Genomic DNA, 23452 nt, shown 5'->3' with positions numbered 1-23452 from the left:
ACAGTAAAAATAACAACAAAATTCTGTATAAAAATTTATCAGCCAAACCTGGCTTTCATATGAGATATCACATTGGTGAGATCAAGCGAAATCAAACAGCATCACCATACTTCACAGACCATTGTGACATCAGCACCATGACATCACAATCAGATGACATCACTAATCTCTCTGCCACTGAAGCTGGTTTGCAGTACTTTTTACACAAAAGACACTGTTTCATGCTTACCGTATTCGATGTAATAAGTGCAATTAAATTCTGGATAATATACTTGTCGTGTACAATACACACAGACTTTTCTTATGTATCATTTCAGGCTGTCAGCATAAACCACGAAATTTAAGATCTTTCAACTCTGTTTTTTCTCTCAAAAAAAATTATATTCTAATAGGAGCCCCCTATTTTTAATTTTGAGAGCGCCCTGGGCGCTTATTATGTCAAATACGGTATTATTAACTGAAAAATTTGAAGGAATGATTTTAGATGAAAAATAGAATCAAGCCCTCAAGTCTTTTGATATAAAATACATCAACACAAGTCAGCAAAAACATTTATGGATTCGTGTTGATATATTTGACATCAAAAGACACTGAGGTGAGATTCTGTGTGTGTACACCAAGGTAGCAAAGGTTAGTTTTCCTCCTGCACTCTACACAGGTTGTTAAATGGTTCACCAACCAGTAAAAATAACAACAAAATTCTGTATTATTAATGTATAAGTTCTCAAACTTATTGACAAACCCCCATTAAGATCTGTATGTTTTACAATGTGTGTGTTTCACAAAGTATATAACAGGTGAAAGTGGTCGACTTTTCACTGTCATCTTGCCTTTCATGCCCAATAGAATCTGTTTCGGCAGATAATCAAGACTGGTCATTCTATAGCGGTGACATTTTATATATGTTTTGTTTTGGTTTGGTTTGTTGTTTAACGCTGCACTCAGCAATATTCCAGCTATATGACGGTGGTCTGTAAATAATCGAGTCTGGACTAGACAATCCAGTGATTGACATCATAAGCATCGATCCACGTTATTGGGATTGATGACGTGCATCAACCAAGTCAGCGAGCCTGACCACCCGATCCCGTTAGTTGCCTCTTACGACAAGCATAGTCGCCTTTTACAGCAAGCATGGGTTCCTGAAGACCTCTTCTACCCCGGATCTTCACAGGCCTTTTATATATCTAATTCTGTAGAACGTGTGTGCTGTACAGTGTTTTATTGTAACAAATATGTGTATTTACTTAAAAACAGACTTCATGGATGATCAGTGATAAAAAACTTCTGCATATATCTGAGGCCCATACTACCAGTTAGTCTTCAGACATTGCAATGTATTTCTGTATAAAAACACAACTGAAAGTTCTTGTGAATAGAGCAGAACCTAGAACCATCCCCGAGTCTTGAGACTCCACATTATGGCATATGTTCTGTGGTGGTTCTCTAACTGGTAAATTACCGTATTCGACGTAATAAGCGCCCACAGCGATATTTGCTAATATATTGGCAAGTGAACAATACCAATTAGCACCCCCTCCGATTGATCAATGTACACAATACTTATATATTCGTGTATAATACACACTTGTGTGTTATATGCACCCTTAACTATGGGCAATTAAATTCAGGAAAAATATATCTGTCGTATGTCGTCAGCATAAACCACAAAATTTATCTTTCAACTCTGTTTTTTCCACCAAAATAATATTCTAATAAGAGCCCCCTATTTCTATTTTTGAGAGCGCCCTGGGCGCTTACTACGGCGAATACGGTAAGTAAATAAAGACAACTGAAGAGTTCTTGTGTATCTGCTGGGACCATACACCATCCCCTTGTCTTGAGGTGGTGAAATGGGTTTCACTGTCACATCCAAGGTTATTGCACTTACATAGCGACTTGCATTCATGTGTGTGTGTGTGTGTCTGCTTGTGCTGATTTATAGTGCTAACTCACTGAGATACCATGCCGCAGTTTAACATGAATACCCCACTCAGACACAGTATACTGACTCTCAGCTGACCACTCCTTGCTTAAGAACCTTAATGCCGAGCGCCAGACAGGGTAACAACAAGTACCATCTTTTAATGTCTTTTGGTATGACAGGTCCAGGGATCAAACCCCGGACCTTTCACTCTCCGGGCAGATGCTCTACCACGAGACCACATGGTCTTGAGACTCCATTTCAGAGAAAATGTTCTATTGTGGTTCCCTAACCAGTAAATAAAGACAAAGGAACAGTTCTAGTGTATGGACTGAAACACCATCAGCTAGTCTTGAGGCTCTGCTTTACAGCACATGTCCTGTGGTGCTTCACTAAACTTGGTCTGTATTTGTACTTCTTGCCACAGACACACACATACGACACATTGTCGTGGACAGCCGCCTTGTGGTCATTCATGGCTCCAGTGGCCGAGAACATCTTGCCACAATCTGGACAAATGGACCTACAGGGCCTCAGATAGTCTCTCAGGGGGAGATCCATCACCCCGGGGAACATGGAGCCCCCGCGGAGCTCCTCTAGGTACTGTGTTGCCATGTGTTGCCCATGGGTCAACCTGTGACGGTCTACACACTCCACCAGTGGCTGACTGAAACTCACTGAACTTCCGTCACCTGAAAGTAACAAGAAGTTCCATGAAGTTTCAGTCAAGCTTTGGAATTCATATCGATAATTTTTTATAGCATGGAAGAAGAAAATCATGAAGCTGACTCTATCCATTCATATAAATATATATGAACATATATACTTAACAGATGAACAGATTTTATCATCCCAAACTGGCTCCCACAGGAGATAACGCTTGGATGAGTTCAAGATATATCTACATTGTAGATATCGCTGCAATGAAATTGCATCACAATGCTTTGCAGACCATTATGACATCATTGGTTACCATGACTACACAATCAAATGACATCACTAACGGCTCTCCTACTGAAGCTGTTAGCAGTACCTTTACCACTTAAGACACAGGGCCCCGTTCCACAAAGCAATCGTAGCGCTACGACTGTTGTAAGCCTATGCTAAAGAATGGGAGTTACGATCATCTTAGCGCTATGATGTTGGAGGATAAATAAAATCTCACCCTAGTGTCTTTTGATATCAACTATATCAACATTCGTTGTTGGATGATAAAGCCTCAGAGATTTTCCTCTTTTATCAACTCATGTTGATATATTTGATATCAAAAGACACGAGGGTGAGATTCTCTTTATCCCCACCAAAGACATCCGAACACTGGTAGTCACAACGAAGTAATGAAAAGGATCCATGGATTTATCAAGGGAATCTCAGCAGGCCTATATTTCACCCCATGTAAGAGTGCAAATTAACAATTCAGATTTTCATAATCAATTCTTAGGTTTTAGCTTTGCAAACATGACTTGTATCTCACCGTTGACAAGACAAATGAAGAGAAAATGTATTTTAATGCTAAGTTTGCGATGGTGTAAAAACACCTAAACTAGTTGTATGTTCTATAGAAAAAAAGTGTTCATGGAAATATAGTATAAGTTATGAAAGGACCTTTGATTTTATTCTTTTATTGTTTTATTCATACATGAACGCCCAAGAGTAACTGTCACATACGAGGTGGGCGTGACAAAAATACAAATGTCTGATTGGCAAAATAAATATTCCAGATCCCTGGTTTGGACACTTAACAGATCAGTTCCAGTATTTCAATCCCAGACACTCAACAGAACAGAAGAGCAATGACATCTGATGGTGTGTTATTACTAAATACATCACCAGCTTCTCCTAATACCGGGGGGGGGCAGGTGGCCTAGTTCGTGTGTGTAGAGCAGAATCAAGCAGTCTCAAGACTCTGTTTGACATCACATGTCCTGTGGTGCTTCACTAAACCCGGTCTGTATTTGTACTTCTTGCCACAGACACACACATACGACACATTGTCGTGGACAGCCGCCTTGTGGTCATTCATGGCTCCAGAGCAAGAGAACATCTTCCCACAAACTGGACAAATGGACCTACAGGGCCTCAGATGGTCCCTCAGGGTGAGATCCACCACCCCGGGGAACACAGAACCACCGTGGAGCTCCTCCAGGTACTGTGCTGCCATGAGTTGCCCGTGGGTCAACCTGTGACGGTCTACACACTCCACCAGTGGCTGACTGAAACTCACTGAACTTCCGTCACCTGAAAGTAACAAGAAGTTCCATGAAGTTTCAGTCAAGCTTTGGAAATTGTATTGATACTTTGTCACAGCCTTGAAGAGGAAAGTCATAATCCTGACTCTATCCCTCCAGAGAATGCAATAGTACGATACCTCTGAATTTAAGAACAAAAAGCTCAGTTGTGGACCATTGCCATTAGAAGTTAGTTGGAAATCCTAGATAAATCCCTTGCATTTGTATTGCTTGTATACTATGGCTTGTAAACAATTGTTGAACAAACCACTGGTCTCATCATGTTCAGAAAGGTAGAAAAAAATTAGGAGTCTGTGAATGTGTATCTGTGTTGTGTATTGTGGTTGACATGACCTTGTGGTTGATCATTAAAGGTGAATGAGTGAGTGAGTTGGGTTTAACGCTGCTTTTAACAGTATTCCAGTTATATCACGGCATGTCAGCTTAATGTGGGAGGAAAGCCCGAAGTGATGCAGGTCTCAGACATTTACCACTTCGGTGAAATCCAAGGGCACGGGTATGGTGCTGACACACCTAGAATCATAATCGGGGCGAACTGGGATTTGAACCCACCATCTTAGGTTTCTGTCGTGCCCAAGGGATGCAACTCTGCACAGAGAATTGCGGCGCCTTCGACGATCGTCCCATTCATTAAAGGTGAACTTGACCTCAGCCAATGAGGAAACTTTACCAATCAACACTTAGCAGGATGTAAAAGACTCCATAAGTACGAATCTCATCTGGCTTCAGTTCATAATGATAGCAATGGAATGTACCTTAAACAAGATTTCAAGCGAGAATGCCTGTTTGTATTTGAGCAGACTTTGCTGACAACAGACTGAAGCCTTGACATGAAATTGGATCTTGATGTCATGAACAAGTCATTATCAATTAACGGTATGCTCTTTGAACCTCCACATTGGTTACTAAGAAAGACCAACACATGTCAACTGACGAGATTTGATACAGACTTTTTTTGTCCTTAATGTTCCAACTTTTCAACTTCCAAGCAGTGTCCTAGACCATCTCATATTCAAATCCATTGAAAGAACATTATCATTGGTAACAGGTCTTCAAGGCAGAGTTCTTGCACTATCCTGATCATTGTTTATGCAGGATTGAAAATCCTTAATGTTTGTTTGTTTGTTTGTTGTTAAATTCTGCACTCAGCAATGTTCCAGCTATATGAGGGCAGTCTGTAAATAATTGAGTGTGGACCAGATAATCCAGTGATTGACATCATGAGCATCGATCCACGCAATTGGGAAACAATGACATGCATCAACCATGTCAGCGAGCCTGACCACTCCATCCCGTTAGTCGCCTCTTACGACAAGCATAGTCGCCTTTTAAGGCAAGCATGGGTGGCTGAACACCTATTCTACCCCGGATCTTCACAGGTAGAAAATCCTTAATGATCAGTGGGGAAACTGTTAGCTTTTTATGCATAGACATATTCCTTGCCACGGATGATTCAAGGTCTGTCCATGCCTTTAACCTCTACCAACAGGATCTTCTATGTTTGATATAAAAGCTTTCAATTTCCACACCCAATGATCAAATGCCCCAATTCACAAAATCAAAGCCATACAAGATTTCACATAGTTTCATCTGATCTAAAATATCTTTCAATAACTAGAAGCTCTGTTTTCTAAAAGATTACTCGAACACCTGGTTCCAATTGTGACTGCCACAAAACCTGATTTCTAGGGCTGGGACAAGTCCAAATTTGCTACCCAGGTACCCACCTCCCTATTACCTGACCCTACCCGGGTACCCGCTGTAGGTCTCAAGAGATAGGTAACACATGTCCAATTGGGAATAGTTTGACCGTACTCCTGTCAAAATACATTTAGATACACGTATATACCGATCTGGTCATGCATACACTGAAGTTGACTGATGTTTTATCATTATGCAAACATATAAAGTCAGAAGGAATGGATGCAAAGTCAAAAAGAAATGTGAACAGTTATCACTAATAGTGTAACCACAGAGTTCTAGATAATTTTTGCCATTTAACAATATAATCACGGGACTAACCACGGGTCCTACTCGGTACCTACCCGACCCGGGTACCCCAGATACTCGTCCCAGCCCTACTGATTTCCCAGATACAAAATATAGAACCATGTCCATAATCACCTTAAAACGTGATTCGTGGTCTTTCCTGCATAGCAATGCAGGTCTTCTGATGTTTCAACATGTCGTCTTTGTACGTGTACACCTTGCCACAGACACAGGGATGCTTCACTTTATCGTGGTTAGCCACCTTGTGACGCTTCACCCCTCGGAAGTCAGCAAAACCCTTGCCACAAATATCACAATAGAACTCCTTCAGAGTCTTAGGTCTAACAAAACCAGGCCCTGATTGGCTTATCGGGAACATGGACAGGCCTGGCTGTGACCCAGGCTCACTGGCGTCAAGAAAACTGAGTCCTGTTCTTGGAATGATGGGTAAAGTGCCATGGTATGCAGGCCTTGGAGCAAGGGACCAGGCTCGGCCTGAAAGGAATAAAATTTTGTTAATGTCAATGTCTGAAGATGGATACTTTGGAATAGCTTTATTTGTCCAAGGTTACATTGTCCGGATGAAATAGTGAGTCCGGATGACTGTAAAATAGTGAGTTTAGTTTAACGCTGCTTTGAACAGTGTTTCAGTTATTTTATTTGTCCAAGGTTACATTGTCCGGATGACTGTAAAATAGTGGGTCTGGATCACTGTAAAATAGTGGGTCTGGATCACTGTAAAATAGTGGGTCTGGATCACTGTACAATAGTGAGTCAGGATCACTGTAAAATAGTGGGTCTGGATCACTGTACAATAGTGAGTCTGGATCACTGTAAAATAGTGAGTCAGGATCACTGTAAAATAGTTGGTCCGGATGACTGTAAAATAGTGAGTCCGGATGACTGTAAAATAGTGAGTTTAGTTTAACGCTGCTTTGAACAGTGTTTCAGTTATTTTATTTGTCCAAGGTTACATTGTCCGGATGACAGTAAAATAGTGGGTCAGGATGACTGTAAAATAGTGAGTCAGGATCACTGTAAAATAGTGGGTCTGGATCACTGTACAATAGTGAGTCAGGATCACTGTACAATAGTGAGTCAGGATCACTGTAAAATAATTGGTCCGGATGACTGTAAAATAGTGAGTCAGGATGACTGTAAAATAGTGAGTCAGGACCACTGTAAAAAAGTGAGTCAGGATCACTGTAAAAAAGTGAGTCAGGATGACTGTAAAATTTTGAGTCAGGATGACTGTAAAATAGTGAGTCAGGATGACTGTAAAATAGTGAGTCAGGTTAACTGTAAAATAGTGAGTCAGGATGACTGTAAAATAGTGAGTCATGATGACTGTAAAATAGTGAGTCATGATGACTGTAAAATAGTGAGTCAGGTTAACTGTAAAATAGTGAGTCAGGATGAGTGTAAAATAGTGAGTCAGGATGACTGTAAAATAGTGAGTCAGGATAACTGTAAAATAGTGAGTCAGGATGACTGTAAATTGTGAGTCAGGATGACTGTAAAATAGTGAGTCAGGATGACTGTAAAATAGTGAGTCAGGATGACTGTAAAATAGTGAGTCCGGATCACTGTAAAATAGTGAGTCCGGATTACTGTAAAATGGTGATATTAGTTTAACGCTGCTTTGAACAGTGTTTCAGTTATTTTATTTGTCCAAGGGTAGATTGTCTGGATCACTGTAAAATAGTGAGTCAGGGTCACTGTAAAATAGTGAGTTCAGTCTAACGCTGCTTTGAACATGTGTTTCAGTTATTTTATTTGTCCAAGGGTAGATTGTCCGGATGACTGTAAAATGGTAAGTTTAGTTTACCGCTGCTTTGAACAGTGTTTCAGTTTTATCACAGTGTGTCTGCTTGTTGTGGGAGGAACACCTGCAATGATGTGGATCTTTAATGTTTATTACTGAGGCGAAACCCACGAGCACGGGTTTGGTGCTGACAGACAATGAAACATTATCTGGCCATGTCTTGAATTCAAACTCACACAGCTGAATGAATGCGACCTGTAAACAATAATGTCTCGGCCAGTCAAACCAGTGACTGATATAATGTGCAACCCGTGAAGATCCAGGGTACAATAGGTCTTCAGCAACCCAAGCTTGCCGTAAATGGTGACTATGCTTGTCATAAGAGGCAACTAACGGGATCGGGTGGTCTCACTTGGTTGATGCATTTCATCGTATCCCAATTGCGTGGATCGATGATCATGATGTCAATCACAGGATTATCTGGTTCAGACTCGATTATTTACAGACCGCTGTCATATAGCTCAAATATTGCTGAGTGCGGCATTAGACATCTAACAAACAAACAAAACATACAATGTCTTTAGTCTAAAGATTGTTATGTTAATAAACGATCAAAAATTGTTAATCGATATGACAGCAGCCCCAATAAAACTGCCCGGATTAACAAGATTCCTGACAATGAATCATGGATATGACTTAATGGCCTTGTCGAATATTTGACATTCTTCACAGTCATCGTCCGGAAAGCAGGTTTCTGAAATAACAGGGTCCAAACCGACAAGGTTTCCATTGTATCTTTATTTGTCCAAGGTTACATCGTCATTATAAATATAAAAGAACAACTGAAAGAACAGAGCTGTGAGTCTCATCTTTGAAATCATAAACACCCTGCTCTTGTGAACACTTATTTGAGCATCAGTGTGGGTTAGATTGCCTACTATTGCCTACAGTGTAAACTAAATGCCTACAGTGAAACTAAATGCCTACAGATGTTTCAGTTTTGTCATAAGCCAAAATGACACACCCTGGAGTATAAAGTGGTAAATGAAGACAAATATCTACACAATGGGAGTGAGTTGGACTTAATGCTGCTTTCAACTGTATTCCAGTTACCGTATTAGACGTAATAAGCGCCCAGGGCGCTCTCAAAATTAGAAATAGGGGTCTCTACTTAGGATTTTCTTTTGGTGAGGAAAAAAAACAGTCAAAAGATCGTAAATATTGTGGTTTATGCTGACAGTCTGGAATGATACAAAAGAAAAGTCTGTGCGTATTATACACGACAAATATATTTTTCCAGAATTTCATTGCCCATAATTAAGGGTGCATATAACACACGAATGCGTATTATACAAGAATAAATAAGTCTTGTGTACATTAATCAATTGGAAGGGGTGCTAATTGAGATTGTTCACTAGCCAATATATTAGCAAATATCGCTGTGGGCGCTTATTAAATTGGGGCGCTTATTTCGTCGAATACGGTATATCACATCCAGTCAGGTAAGTGTCGGAGGAAATCCCTATGTCATGCAGATCTCCATCTTTCCGAGGCAAGAGAGTTAACTATAAAAGTCCAGTTTCCACCCTTGCCGAACTAGGCTGGTATTAAGGAGTTACATTTTGGCTGGACTAACGAGTCAATGCATGGTCCAATCAAAATCACGCAACGAAATTGAAATCCGGTTCACAAACTGTCGTGCAGATTTCGGTCGATTGCAGGATTTGCAAAGCATGTGCACCACCAACTCGTTGTCAGCAGATACTTTCCAAATCTTTTCATGTTTGTAATCAAGGTGCTCACATAATGTGATGAATTTCGCGATGTAAGACCCGTTTTATCACAACATAGATCTTGATTATCGATCAGATTGTCCTTACCGGGCGCAAACGATTTTGTGTGAAACACAAGTGATACGAGAGGTGGAATCTGATTGGTCCATAGGAGAGGCTTAGAAGGGACATAGCTGGTAATAGCCACTGGTGGCGCTACGATCGTGCCCAGTAATTCCAGCCTAGTTCGGCAAGGATGGAAACTGGACTTTTAAAGTCAGTTAACTCTCTTGCCTCGTGGAGATGACAGATCTCAGACATTTACCATTTTAGTGAAATCCACGAGCACGAATACTTGCTCACAAACCAAGAAAAATAGTCGGGCAAAACAGGGACATAAACCCACAATCACAGGTTTCTGGTGTGCCCAAGGGAAGCAACTCTACATAGTGAACTGGGCCGCCCTGCACAATGGGAACAAAGTAAGCTGTGTAATAATTCATAACCGATAGTGAAAGACACAATAGAAAACATCATTACAAAAGAGGAAAGACATTTTAGTTTGTGACTCCATTTGATCACCCCTTTAGAGGGAAGATATGTTTTGAGGAAAAGTCACTGTCACATAAATTTGTGGTGTTAACTTGGGCTGGATAGGTAACTCGGTTTCTCGGGTCGGGGGGGTACTGAGTAGGACCTGTGTACCCACTGGACCACCCGGACCCGTCGTTAGTCACATGATATGTTGTTTAATGATAACATTTATCCAGAACTCTCTGGTTACACTACAAGTCACTAATGTGACTATATTACTGTGCACCCATTCCTCCATTCCTACTGATTTTTCATATGGTTGAATGACCAGATTGTTTAATACATGTATGTTAATGAGTTTTGCCAGGGCTATGCTAAAAATGTTCTCCTGAGACCTACAGTGGGTACCCGGGTAGGATCGGGTAATAGGGGGATGGGTACCCGGGTAGGATTGTGTTATAGGGGGTGGGTACCCGCGTAGGATCAGGTAATAAGGGGGTGGGTACCCGGGTAGGATCGGGCAATAGGGGGTGGGTACCCAGTTGTAAATTTGGACTCGTCCCAGCCCTAGTGTTAACACTGTTGGTGTTTCTCAGTGCAAGCATCAATGGACGCCATCTCTGTTTGTCTTGAGGCATGTCACATACACAAGCTCTCTGTATCATGTAGCATTTACAAGGAGAGGGTGATTGATTTGGACACTGGAATCTTCCAGCTAAATGACAACAGGCTGTAAATAATCAGCTCCAGACCACATAATAAATAAATAATTGTAATTCTATTTCCAAATTCCACACATCTGCCGACAATAAATTCTGTCAGTTGATCAGTTGATCTTAGAGTTGATTTATTGGCATCAGTTAATGTCAAAGGCTGAGACATGAAAAGCAATCATCCAATGCCTCCAGCACAAATAATACTTCACCAATAACACTGCTGACTTATTTTATTTGTTTGTTTGTTGTTAAACGCCACACTCAGCAATATTACTGCTATATGACGGCAGTAAATAATCGAGTCTGAACCAGACAATCCAGTGATTTACATCATGAACATCGATCCACGCAATTGGGATACGATGACATGCAAGCGAGTGAGTCTGACCACCCGATCCCGTTAGTCGCCTCGTACGACAAGCATAGTCGCCTTTTTTGGCAAGCATGGGTTGCTGAAAACCTATTCTACCCTGGATCTTCACAAAAACGCTGCTGAGAGAATAATCGAACAGAAAAGCTAATACTGAAACAACAGACGATGATCTGGGCCCAGTTGTACAAAGTGATCTCAGCGCTGACTATCGTCAGCCTATGCTAGAGTATGGGAGTTATGAATGTCTTAGCGCTAAGATTGCTTTGTGTAACGGGTCCTGGCTGCCGTCCCACCTGTCTACCAAACAGGTAGGTCAAGTCATTATTGTGAGTTCACATCTACCAACAGCTGTACGACTACCCACATCTATGTACACATGTACTGTAAATCTTGAAATCAACACGAGCATGAATTAAATGTGAAAATGTGAGTGGTCTTTGTTCGCATTATGAAACTTCACATTTATGTTTCCAAAATGACTATAAACAATAAGTTGGCCTCACTGCACACTTTGGATAGTGGAAATACCAACTTGAATATAAACACAAACACGGTTTATTTAGCAGCAGTTGTGACAAGTATATAACAATGTCATTCAAAGAATAGGAATTTCACAATAGGCATGCAGAGAGTTATCACTGCTGGGGTCAAGAGTTCTACCCACTCGTGTCAAACTAGGTATCATTGCTTCAATTATTTTATTGCCTTTGAACTTCCTTAATGCCAGGCAACAGAGAAAACATAAAATGTGTGTTGTTTTTAGGAAAACACTGCTTATTGTTTTCACACAAGTGCTCTACTCAGCACTAACAAGCAGTGCTGTTTGCAGTTTGATTAGATTAAGGTAAGGATATGTATCATTCCACTGGGGATGGGGTGGGGGGAGTCTCATTGATATCGAGTCACATTTTTGGCTAGGGGTCAACAGTCGTATCAATTTGGAGACGCATTAATTTCAAGATTTAATGTACATCACAGAGAAGGGCTTGTGTCACAGTTGTCACAGTTGTCACAGATCACACATGAATGTTGCTCACACAAACTCCACTCAATGGGAATCAGTCGACCAAGATTGAAAACTTAAAGACAGAAGAATAGCATCTGTTTAAATCCATCACATAAAAAACCCGCTGACATCAATGGTTGATGATGTCTAGATAAGCTAAAAACAAACAGTTTTCTATGGATGTTGTAGACCATTGCAGCATTGGTCAGTTCTCAAACAGTGCTTTAACACATGGCTTATGGTGTTTGTTATATGACTAAAAAGTGATCAAGTTCTGTATATCTATGAGAACAAGGGACACACTATCCATACTAACTAAGTCCTTGTGTATACAGTAGGGCTAAACACCACCATCGTGAGAATCCTCTTCACAGCAAAAGTGACCGTGGTACCTTCATCTAATTCAGAATCAAGTTGTCAGATTATCAGAGAATGTCTGAGTGAGTGAGTGAGTGAGTTGGGTTTAACGCTGCTTTTAACAGTATTACAGTTATATCACGGCGTGTCAGCTTAATGTGGAGGAAAGCCCGAAGTGATGCAGGTCTCAGACGTTTACCACTTCGGTGAAACCCACGAGTACGGCTATGGTGCTGACAAACCTAGAAACATAATCGGGGCAAATGGAGATTCGAACCCACCATCATAAGTTTCTGGCGTGCCCAAGGGACGCAACTCTGCACAGCGAATCGCGGCGCCTCAGACGACTGGGACACCCGTGCCCCAGAGAATATCTGAAGCCACCCTACTAAACAAGTGTTTGTCCTTGAAAACAATTAAAGTCAGAAACAGCTTCAAGCTGATGTGAGGAACTGTATCATTTAAAAGATATCCAGATCTGAATAAAAAAACTTGCGTTTTGTGTGCTGTGCAACGAACATGTTGCCATGGCTAACACACTCAAAGTACACGAGTTTTCGTCGAAAGGAAAAATCTAAAGTGATTTGGTAAATATCGCCAGCATTTAATCCCGTCCATTATCATATCACATAGTGGCCTGGTAGACGGGGCATCTTTTCATGTGTTTAGTTAAATCACTGGAGTATTTGTAGGACCTGCCGCACACACAGGAGTGGGTGACATTGTCATGACTGGCCTTCTTATGTCTCCGCACAGAATAGTAGTCCACAAAACTCTTGCCACACACGTCACAATACGACATTTTCTTCTGAGAGGGATCGAAATTAGCTCCTTGAGAAGACGATTGGAAGGGTACTTGGAACATGTCTTCTGCGTGCTGAGAAACTCCATGCGAAGTCTTTGGATTCTGGACGTGGAATGTTAACATTGAGCTGGCAACTAGTCCTGCGCCTGAAAGGAAATAAAATTTAGAGCTACTGTGTGTTAGACACTTGTAGGCAATGATGTAGGCCATAGAAATCATGATACCAATGATGGAAGTGAACAGTGATAAAGATTGGAGCATGAATATTATCAGACAAAAAACAGTTTCGGTGGTGTTGCACTCTGCTTTCTGAGGGACTACAGGTAATACTGATGTATTTCTGAGAACTGATAACACAAATTTACTTTGGAACCTTTACCCAATTTCATTGTTCAGGTTCTCCAAATACATTCATCATTACTGGTAGTCAATTTATAAAGGTTAAAAACGCTGACAATAGAAGCGCACGCTCGGTACATTATAACAGCTCCAACAGGATACCCTTAAGCATTGATTTGATTGTTAGAATCTGTAAATTCAACAATGCTTTCAACATTTTTGTTTCCTGAACCCACAATGACTACCACAGGCAGATATGATTGAATGCTCTTTACCCAAAACCAGATAAACGGTGTCCACATCAATGGAGTTACTTCTGTACATCTGAGGCACACAATCAAATCACTACGTCTGCCCAGGAGTGATGTTCTCGTCATAGTTTGCTTCAAATTTTGGCATTTTTTGCCTGGAACTTTTGACTCCCACAGAGTTGAAAACTCCTCATCCACAGATGAACAATCTCCTACATAGTATTTCACAGTCTACAAGTGGTATGTGTTAAGCTAGTTTCCAGAAGCAAGTAAGTGTGTCTGGAGATGTTGAGACATTTCCAACAAAGAAACCTCAGCTACAGCTACAATGTATAACTCCTTACAATATCCAGTGTTCCTTGCAAACCACTGCAGACAAAAGAAGCTAGTGTTTTAAACATATTGTTCAACACATCAAGTTTAATGTCAGCTTGTTTCTGCAAGCTTGTGAACCAAGCAGGTCTTCAGGTGTTGAGTGAAGCCACTCCTGTATTTATAAACTCGGCCACAAACACAGGAATGAGTAATGTTTTCATGCTCTGCCTTCTTGTGCCTGCGGACACTTCGAGCATCACAAAAGGATCGGCCACAAATTCCACAATTGTAAACCTTCTCCCCTTTTGGATCGTTGTCAAAGACAACAAACTGAGAAAAGTGGGAAGAGTTTGTGGAGGATGGGTAGGCCCATCCTCCGGAGGCCATAGGTTCCTTTGAGGTCTGTGCAGACGGATGGGGATTTCCTGAACGTGCACGGTCTTTTTTTCCTGAAAGAAGTAAAAATTGGTTTTCAGTCTGCTGTGTGGACATTGTTCAAACACACCAAGATGACTTTTCACAGAAAACATGGTTTATCCCGACACTAGACCACACACAATTGGGATGCAGTTTTCAAAACAAAAACCTTTCAGGGACGTAGTTCTATGGCGTAAAACAAGGCTGCCTGAAAGAGAATGGGTTGATGAAGCTGTGTCACATCCACCTGATCCATTAGGCATATTCAAAACTGGTGAAAGCTTACAAAGGGACAACCAAGAAAGTGCACTTGCCTCAAGACTTGTCTGTACTATTGTAACATTATCTGATCCATCCCACACGGCGAAAACTGACGAAGAAAGAAAACATGCACATTCAAAACTGGTGAAGGCTTACAAAGGGACGACCAAGAAAGTGCACTTGCCTCAAGACTTGTCTGTACTATTGTAACATTATCTGATCCATCCCACACGGCGAAAACTGACGAAGAAAGAACACATGCTTCCAAAACTACCAAACTGAGCTCGAAAGAAAGGGATGATCAAGAAGGAAGACACACAATTATCCCGCTTGATGTTCACAGTCAAACGTTCATGTGATATTCCCATCAAAGTTATTCCTCTCCAACTGAGCCAAATGATGCCATGCGTCAGCATAATTTAGGGGTAGGTCACGCAAAGGTCAGGAGAGAGTTGTCAAAAGTCATCACACACCCTTGAAACTTAAAATCCAGCATGGTACAAACAATGTTATCACCAATGGACACAAATTGGATATATCAGCTTGTCCAAGTTTATGAATCTGATCAATGATGCGCAGTCAAGACGTTTCAAAGAAGTCTACTGCTTCTCAGGCCCGAATCTGTAGACACTACAGGATTTCAGATGCTGCGTAAAACCACTCCGGTACTTATAGACTCGTCCACAAACGCATGCATGTGTAACGTTTTCATGTTCTGCCTTCTTGTGCCTCCGAACACCATATGCATCAGAAAAAGCTTTATCACACATGTCACAATGAAACGGTTTCGTTATTCTGGGACCAACTGAGCCATCATCCACGTACGATACCCCGGGGGATGCAAGCATTGGCTGAGGAACTTCATCAGAATTGGATATACTCCTCCTTTCCCTGGCCGACTGCTGAGACATTTGACCCAAACACTCAGTGTCTTCATTTCCTGAAAGGAATGAAAATCTAGTTTTAAGAGATGTTGAAATGATCCGGAGAAACACTATAGCCAGGAACACAGGAACTGTGTTGTTTATTCAAGCCAATGAAATAACTAAACATTTCTACCTTTACCTTATCAAGATTATTTTAACATAAATAAATAAACTGAAACCAAGCTTGCAAATCACATGTCCAGAACATGTATTGAGTGTCCTCATGGGGTATATTGTTTAGTGCAAAATAACTAAAACAACAAAGCTGTAATCTTAAGATGAATTAAATGCTTATCAATTGAGTAAATTAAAACTTTATTCTTTTATCAAAATCGTCCAAAAAGCTTGTACAATTGTACTTAACTAAATCTAAAAAAACACAACAAAACCAGTCGGTATTGGGTATTTGCAAAACGCGGATTGCAGTAATGAAACGAAAGCAGAACCAGTTGTCCCCACGTTTCCCTATCATGCCTGTAGACACACTGACGATTCACATAGAGATGATTTCCCTTTTTAGTTTCAAATTGACAGATTCTCCTCTATTCCAGTGTACTGACTACTCACTGAAGGCTCACTGAAGGCTCCAAATGGTATTGACGACTGACTAAATACACCCCATCAAGATCCTCTATGATATGTCTCCAGTGACAGTCACCCACATAGCTGTGTGTGTGTGTGTGTGTGTGTGTGTGTGTGTGTGTGTGTGTTTGTGTGTTTGTGTGTGTGTGTGTGTGTGTGTGTGTGTGTGTGATTGTTGTCTTGCTAATTTTGAGTTATCATGCTGTAATGTTAGATACAGATGTCGTTGAGTGTGAGGTTGCTGTTAGCATTATTTAAGTCATATCACTCAATCCTTCACTTGTTATGTCACAGCAGCAGTTGTGAGTGAGTGAGTGAGTGAGTGAGTGAGTGAGAGGGTGACTGAGTGAGTGAGTGAGTGAGAGGGTGACTGAGTGGGTCGGTGAGTGAGTGAGTGAGTGAGTGAGTGAGTTAGTGAGAGGGTGAGTGGGTGAGTGTGTGTGTGTGTGTGTGTGTGTGTGTGTGTGAGTGAGTGAGTGAGTGAGTGGTTGGGTGGGTGGGTGTTTGTGAATGGGAAGGTTGGTGTGAATGATTGAGTGAGTGAGTGAGTGAGTGAGTGGGTGGGTGGGTGGGTAGGTGGGTGTTTGGGTGCAGTTACAGACACAGAAATCATTATGTGTGTGAGACTGTGTTTAGCACTAGTCCAACATTATCTACTCTTCCCCTGCAAAGAATTTCTCAGTGGGTGAGTGAGTGAGTATGGGGCCACTTTTCGTACTATTTCAGCAATGTCACAAGGTACACCATAAAAGGGCTTAACAAATTGTTTGGAAATTGAACACAGGTCTTGAGCTTGATGAGCTAACTCATATTACCAGCCCGACTCCCCTTGAAGCATCTTGTCAATGTCCTGCAAGTCTCCAGCACCCCTTCACTCCCCTTGAAGCATCTTGCCAATGTCCTGCAAGTCTCCAGCACCCCTACACTCCCCTTGAAGCATCTTGCCAATGTCCTGCAAGTCTCCAGCACCCCTACTTCCCCTTGAAGCATCTTGTCAATGTCCTGCAAGTCTCCAGCACCCCTACTTCCCCTTGAAGCTCTAGTCAATGTCCTGCAAGTCTTCAGCACCCCTACTTCCCCTTCAAGCATCTTGTCAATGTCCTGCAAGTCTCCAGCACCCCTACACTCCCCTTGAAGCATCTTGTCAATGTCCTGCAAGTCTCCAGCACCCCTACACTCCCCTTGAAGCATCTTGCCAATGTCCTGCAAGTCTTCAGCACCCCTTCTTCCCCTTGAAGCATCTTGCCAATGTCCCCAGCAACATATGTTTGTCATACATGTGGACTACACATCAAGGCAAGGATGAGTGTGTGTGGTTTTACACCGCTTTTAGCAATATTCCAGCAATATCACGGCAGGGGACACCAGAAATGGGCTTCACACATTGTACCCATGTGGTAATCAAGATCGTGTCTTTGGCATAACGAGCAAACGCTTTAACCACTAGGCTATTCCACCACCCGACCACATGGCCAGAAGTAGCCCTGAAACACTGTGCATGTACAATAAAGAAGTTGTTATCCATCATGCTCCTTGTCACCATTACATCCAACTTGAAAACGCCTAGAAAGACTCTTACACATAATTTTCAGAGTGAGTGAGTGAGTGAGTATAGTTTTACACCGCTTTTAGCAATATTCCAGCAATATCACGGCAGGGACACCAATAATGGGCTTCACACATTGTACCCATGTCGGGAATCGAACCCGGGTCTTCGGCATTACGAGCAAACGCTTTAACCACTAGGCTACCCAACCGCCCCCTGAAATTCTCAGAAAGACATAAAGGAGAAAAAATTTTATTTTATGAACAGGATTAGACATAGACGAGGCATATATTATGTCAAGTTACAAATATCCTGTACACAATGTTTTGTTTGTTTGTTTGTTGTTTAACGCCGCACTCAGCAATATTTCAGCTATATGATGGCGGTCTGTAAATAATCGAGTCTGGACCAGACAATCCTGTGATTGACATCATGAATATCGATCCACGCAACTGGGATACGATGACATGCATCAACCAAGTCAGCGAGCCTGACCACCCTATCCCGTAAGTCGCCTCTTACGACAAGCATAGTCGCCTTTTATGGCAAGCATGGGTTGCTGAAGACCTATTCTGCCCCGGATCTTCCTGGGTCTTCCGGCCCATGTAACATGATGCCAGTACACTGAGTCACTGACAAAGACACAAGCTTCTGGCAGTATGATACTGCATTACCTAGTGATTCCTAGAAAGAGATATTGGGTTTATCTCTACCTGTTCAGAGGCCGATATTTTGACCCACGTCTGTATATAGTGTCAGTGAAAATTCCCAAATTTGAATTAAAACTTGTCCAGTTCATGTTAATCTAGTCAAACTTATGTTATGGTTTGTGGTGTAATGAGTGAGTGAGTTTGGTTTTACGCTACTTTTAGCAATATTCCAGCAATATCACAGCGGGGAACACCAGAAATGGGCTTCACACATTGTACCCATGTCGGGAATCGAACCTGGGTCTTCGGCATGAGTGGCAAACGCTTAACCACTAGGCTACCCGACTGCCCCTTCTAGAGATAGCTTGTATATCACTAATAACAGGACCAATAACCAATAAGATGCTTGAAATACCTGAGAACTTGGGAAGATAAGAACTGTAAGAAATATCCAAGTTTTGAAAAAATGATGCTTATCTTCCCAATTTGCCTGCCAAGGGTGCTAGTTTAGAATCCTAGATAAATCATGGATATATTTGACACAAGAGAAATTTTGACTTCAATATAGTCAACGAATCACACTACAAAGCTGGAAGACCTAAAGCACATGAACCCAGGTTCGATTCCTGACATGGGTATAATGTGTGAAGCCCATTTCTGGTGTCCCCCACCGTGATATTGCTGGAATATTGCTAAAAGCGGCATAAAACCAAACTTACTCCCTCTTTAATTAAATAATCCTGGTTCGTAGTCTAAAATACAAAAAAATATCTGGTTTTGCAGCTGTAACTGAAATCCGCCCTCCAGAATATTGATTGGTTGGTTCCTAAAACACAATGCCTGGCCAGACAAACCCGACACTGAGAGAATGAACACTGTCCTGTATCAGTTGGCACAATGACATGTAATCAGTCACATAGATCGACAACCTGATCCAATTCCCTCCTTATGACCAGGGTAACTTTCTTATCTGCTTCCAACAGAGTCCTAGCTGACGCTGAAATATCTAACCTTGACACAAAATCCCAACAGTATTCCAGTGATATCATGGCTTAATGTGGGAGGAAAGCACAAAGTGATGCAGATCTCAGACGTTTTCCACTTTATGATGATGATGAGTGAGTGTGTGAGTTGGGTTTAACGCCGCTTTTAACAGTATTCCAGTTATATCACGGCGTGTCAGCTTAATGTGGGAGGAAAGCCCCAAGTGATGCAGGTCTCAGACGTTTACCACTTCGGTGAAACCCATGAGCACGGGTATGGTGCTGACAAACCTAGAAACATAATCGGGGTGAACCGGGATTCGAACCCACAATCATAGGTTTCTGGCGTGCCTAAGTCTGGCGTGCCTAAGGGACGCAACTCTGCACAGCGAATCGCGGCGCCTTAGACGACTGGGCCACCCGTGCCCCTATGAAGATGATGATGATGATGATGATGATGAAAAAGTGATTATGATGAAGAAACAAAGTCAAAGGTTTGCCATAGCAATCAATATCAGCAAGAAGTCAAAGCACAATGTCACCTTCTTCATTGATACAAGTCGTAAAAAGTTCCAGCCACGTGACTGATTGATTTGTGTTAAACTTTGCTTTGAATGGAAGTCCTGTTGTGCTTGTTCTGGGAGAAAATGATAAGTTGATTACAGACATTCGCCACTTTTGTGAAACCCAGGTGCACAGAAAGACCAAGGATCAAAGTCTGGGATTCCAGCCATCGCATCCCAGGCGCACAGAAAGACCAAGGATCAAGTCTTGGATTCCTGCCATCGCATCCCAGGCGCACAGAAAGACCAAGGATCAAAGTCTCGGATTCCAGGCATCGCATCCCAGGCGCACAGAAGGACCAAGGATCAAAGTCTCGGATTCCAGGCATCGCATCCCAGGCGCACAGAAGGACCAAGGATCAAAGTCTCGGATTCCAGGCATCGCATCCCAGGCGCACAGAAAGACCAAGGAACAAAGTCTGGGATTCCAGCCATCGCATCCCAGGCGCACAGAAGGACCAAGGATCAAAGTCTCGGATTCCAGGCATCGCATCCCAGGCGCACAGAAAGACCAAGGAACAAAGTCTGGGATTCCAGCCATCGCATCCCAGGCGCACAGGAAGACCAAGGATCACATTCCAGGTGCTTGGTTATGGGACACAACTCTTCACGGTGACAAGCAGTTCCTGTCCGGGGCCACCTGTGCCCCTGTACCCGGTCAAGAACACATAAAGAGAAGCCACGCACCCACACATACAATACTGGACACCAGACATGTTTCTGTGTCATACGTTATCATGAGTAATGTCTGTATCTGAGAGTCATTAATGCCACCCATGAACAGGACTCTTCTTCTAAGCTCTACATTACTTTACGTAGGTACTTTACATCGCTTTTGTCAATATTCCAGCAATACTAGGTGGGGACACCAGAAAATGGCTTCGAACACAGATGCTGGTAATGAAACCTGGGCTTCCAGCATGATGAGAGGACACTTTAACTACTCGGCTAAACCACTGCCCCACATGCTCCTGTCTATTTTCAAACAGTGGCCTGATATATGGTACAGTTCTTCTGGTGGGCTCTCAGCCCCCGAACATACACGTACATCTTCCCGCACACACAAACACAAGCCTCGTTCCCATGAGCAGCTGCCTGGTGTCTGTGGAGGTCTGTCTGTCTGGTGTAACTCTTCCCGCAGTCACACGGAAACTTCAAGTTTCCATGACTGGTTTCCATATGCCGCTTACAGCTAGTTTGACTAGAGAAGAGCTTGCCACATAAACTGCACTGATTGGAGGAAGAGATATTGGAAAACTGAAAATTGCACATTACTCCAGACAATCCTCCCATATCTTGGGGCATTTCTTGAGAAGGAGACTGCAGCATTCTGACTATAGAACCTGAAAGTAACAAAATAACACCTGTTGAAATACAAGATTCGGATGTCCGTAGAAAGCTTCCACTGACTAAATTAACACTATGCTGGCATCTCATGGCTTCAAGAAGTCTGCAAGAAGTCTGAGAAAAATCTGCGAAAAATCTGCAAAATGTCTGCATCAAGGCTCTTGATTGCGCAGACTTTGCTGAAATACGGATACACATTCCAGCTAATAAAAGCTCAGCTAATAAGAGCTCGACTCATTTATTTCACAGTCACCCAAACATGATTAGCTTTGTTGAGAAGTTAAGTTGTTTCATATAAGGGACTTGTCTGAGGAACTTGTCATTATTTTGGTGAAACTTCAAAATCCCTTAATCATCAATGTTTTCAAAGTCTCAGGGTCAAATACCACCATTATCATGACTATTAACGAATCAGAATATTGGCGGGACTTGGTGTTGTCGCATGTGGTGGTGGTTTAGATTAAAAACCAGCACACTCCCAACCCACTTTCTATCTTATTATATTCTCCCCGGCAAAAGAAACTCGAATACCATACACGTTTGTTAATATATGAAGACTTACTCATATTCAAGAGATATCAGATTGGTTCGATGCACAAACGAACATACTGGTACATTGTGTGAATTGATGATCATGAACGCTATCACATGTGACATTATAGATCCGCGACTCGACGTGTACCATTTGTCTCCTGCAGGATTAAAGAGTACAGTTTGGAAACCACATGCAGCGTATTGTGATAAGAATAAAGACACTCTGAGGTAACACTTGACTGATTGATAGTTTTGTCATTAATTGGTACACATTGGAAACATCTCTTCTCAACTTACATACTTCTCTACATGTTCCTATCGTTTGTTTATACCCGTGAAGATTCCGGGGTAGAATAGGTCTTCAGACACCCATTCTTGCCATAAAAGGCGACTATGCTTGTCGTAAATGGCGACTAAAGGGATCGGGTGGTCAGGCTCGCTGACTTGGTTGATACATGTCATCGATCCAAATTGCGTGGATCGATGCTCATGATATTTATCACTGGATTGTCTGGTCCAGACTCGATTATTTACAGACCGGCGTCATATAGCTGGAATATTGCTGAGTGCGGCATTAAACAACAAACCAACCAACCAAATCCTATTGTTCGCATTTCTTTTGGCAGTGAGTATATTTAATATCTAATTTCTGTATTATGTCTGTGGGAGTCCCAGTCAAGGAGAGCTTCCAGGCTGTGTGAGGCATCCCTTCTACATTAAGCCTGTTAGTTACTTATTACCGTACCTATGTGTCATATATCTGTTCATGACCCATGGGGGTTCCTTGAATTTTGTATTCTATTGTACTGCTGCTTGTGACCCGTGAAGATACTGGGTAGAATACGTCTTCAGCAACCCATGCTTGCCCTAAGAGGCGACTAAAGGGATCGGGTGGTCAGGCTTATGTCAATCACTTGATTGTCTGGTCCAGACTCAGTTATGTACAGATGGCCATCATATAGCTGGAATATTCTTGAGTGCTGCTTTAAACAACAAACAAACTTAGACATGTGTGAGTTGTGATTAAAGATATATAACCACAGGATGAGTAAGTGAGTTAGGTTTTAACGCCGCTTTTAACAGTATTCCAGTTATATCGCGGCTTGTCAGCTTCATGTGGGAGGAAAGCCCCAAGTGATGCAGGTCTCAAGACGTTTACCACTTCGGTGAAACCCACTAGCACGGGTATGGTGCTGACAAACCTAGAAACATAATCGGGGCGAACCGGGATTCGAACCTGTAATCTTA

The 23452-nt window shown here is 42.0% G+C and overlaps 1 protein-coding gene across 7 annotated transcripts in view; it reads right to left on the bottom strand.

The window, feature by feature from the left end:
• Positions 1 to 23452, bottom strand: part of LOC139447454 (zinc finger and BTB domain-containing protein 14-like) — an 89802-nt gene that overhangs the window by 15652 nt on the left and 50698 nt on the right. The window contains exons 2-3 of one of the 7 annotated variants that reach the window (XM_071228812.1): positions 6298 to 6657; positions 4078 to 4162 (exon numbers count right to left, since the gene is read on the bottom strand). The exons of 2 other annotated variants lie outside the window; for them this stretch is intronic. In XM_071228812.1, coding sequence (XP_071084913.1) covers positions 6299 to 6657 — 359 coding nt within the window. In that variant the 3' untranslated portion in view covers positions 4078 to 4162; position 6298. Of the gene's footprint in view, positions 1 to 3785; positions 4163 to 6297; positions 6658 to 12885; positions 13637 to 14104; positions 16014 to 20985; positions 21667 to 23452 lie in introns of those variants that run through there. 4 more of the 7 variants (XR_011652025.1, XM_071228814.1, XM_071228815.1 and 1 more) reach the window with 4 other exon arrangements.

The sequence above is a fragment of the Haliotis cracherodii genome, unplaced genomic scaffold (assembly GCF_022045235.1).
Source record: "Haliotis cracherodii isolate W230 unplaced genomic scaffold, xgHalCrac1.p SCAF_7, whole genome shotgun sequence".
Classification (NCBI taxonomy): domain Eukaryota; kingdom Metazoa; phylum Mollusca; class Gastropoda; order Lepetellida; family Haliotidae; genus Haliotis; species Haliotis cracherodii.
Note: the sequence above shows the minus strand (reverse complement) of the source record. Positions and strands in the feature narration are given on the sequence as shown.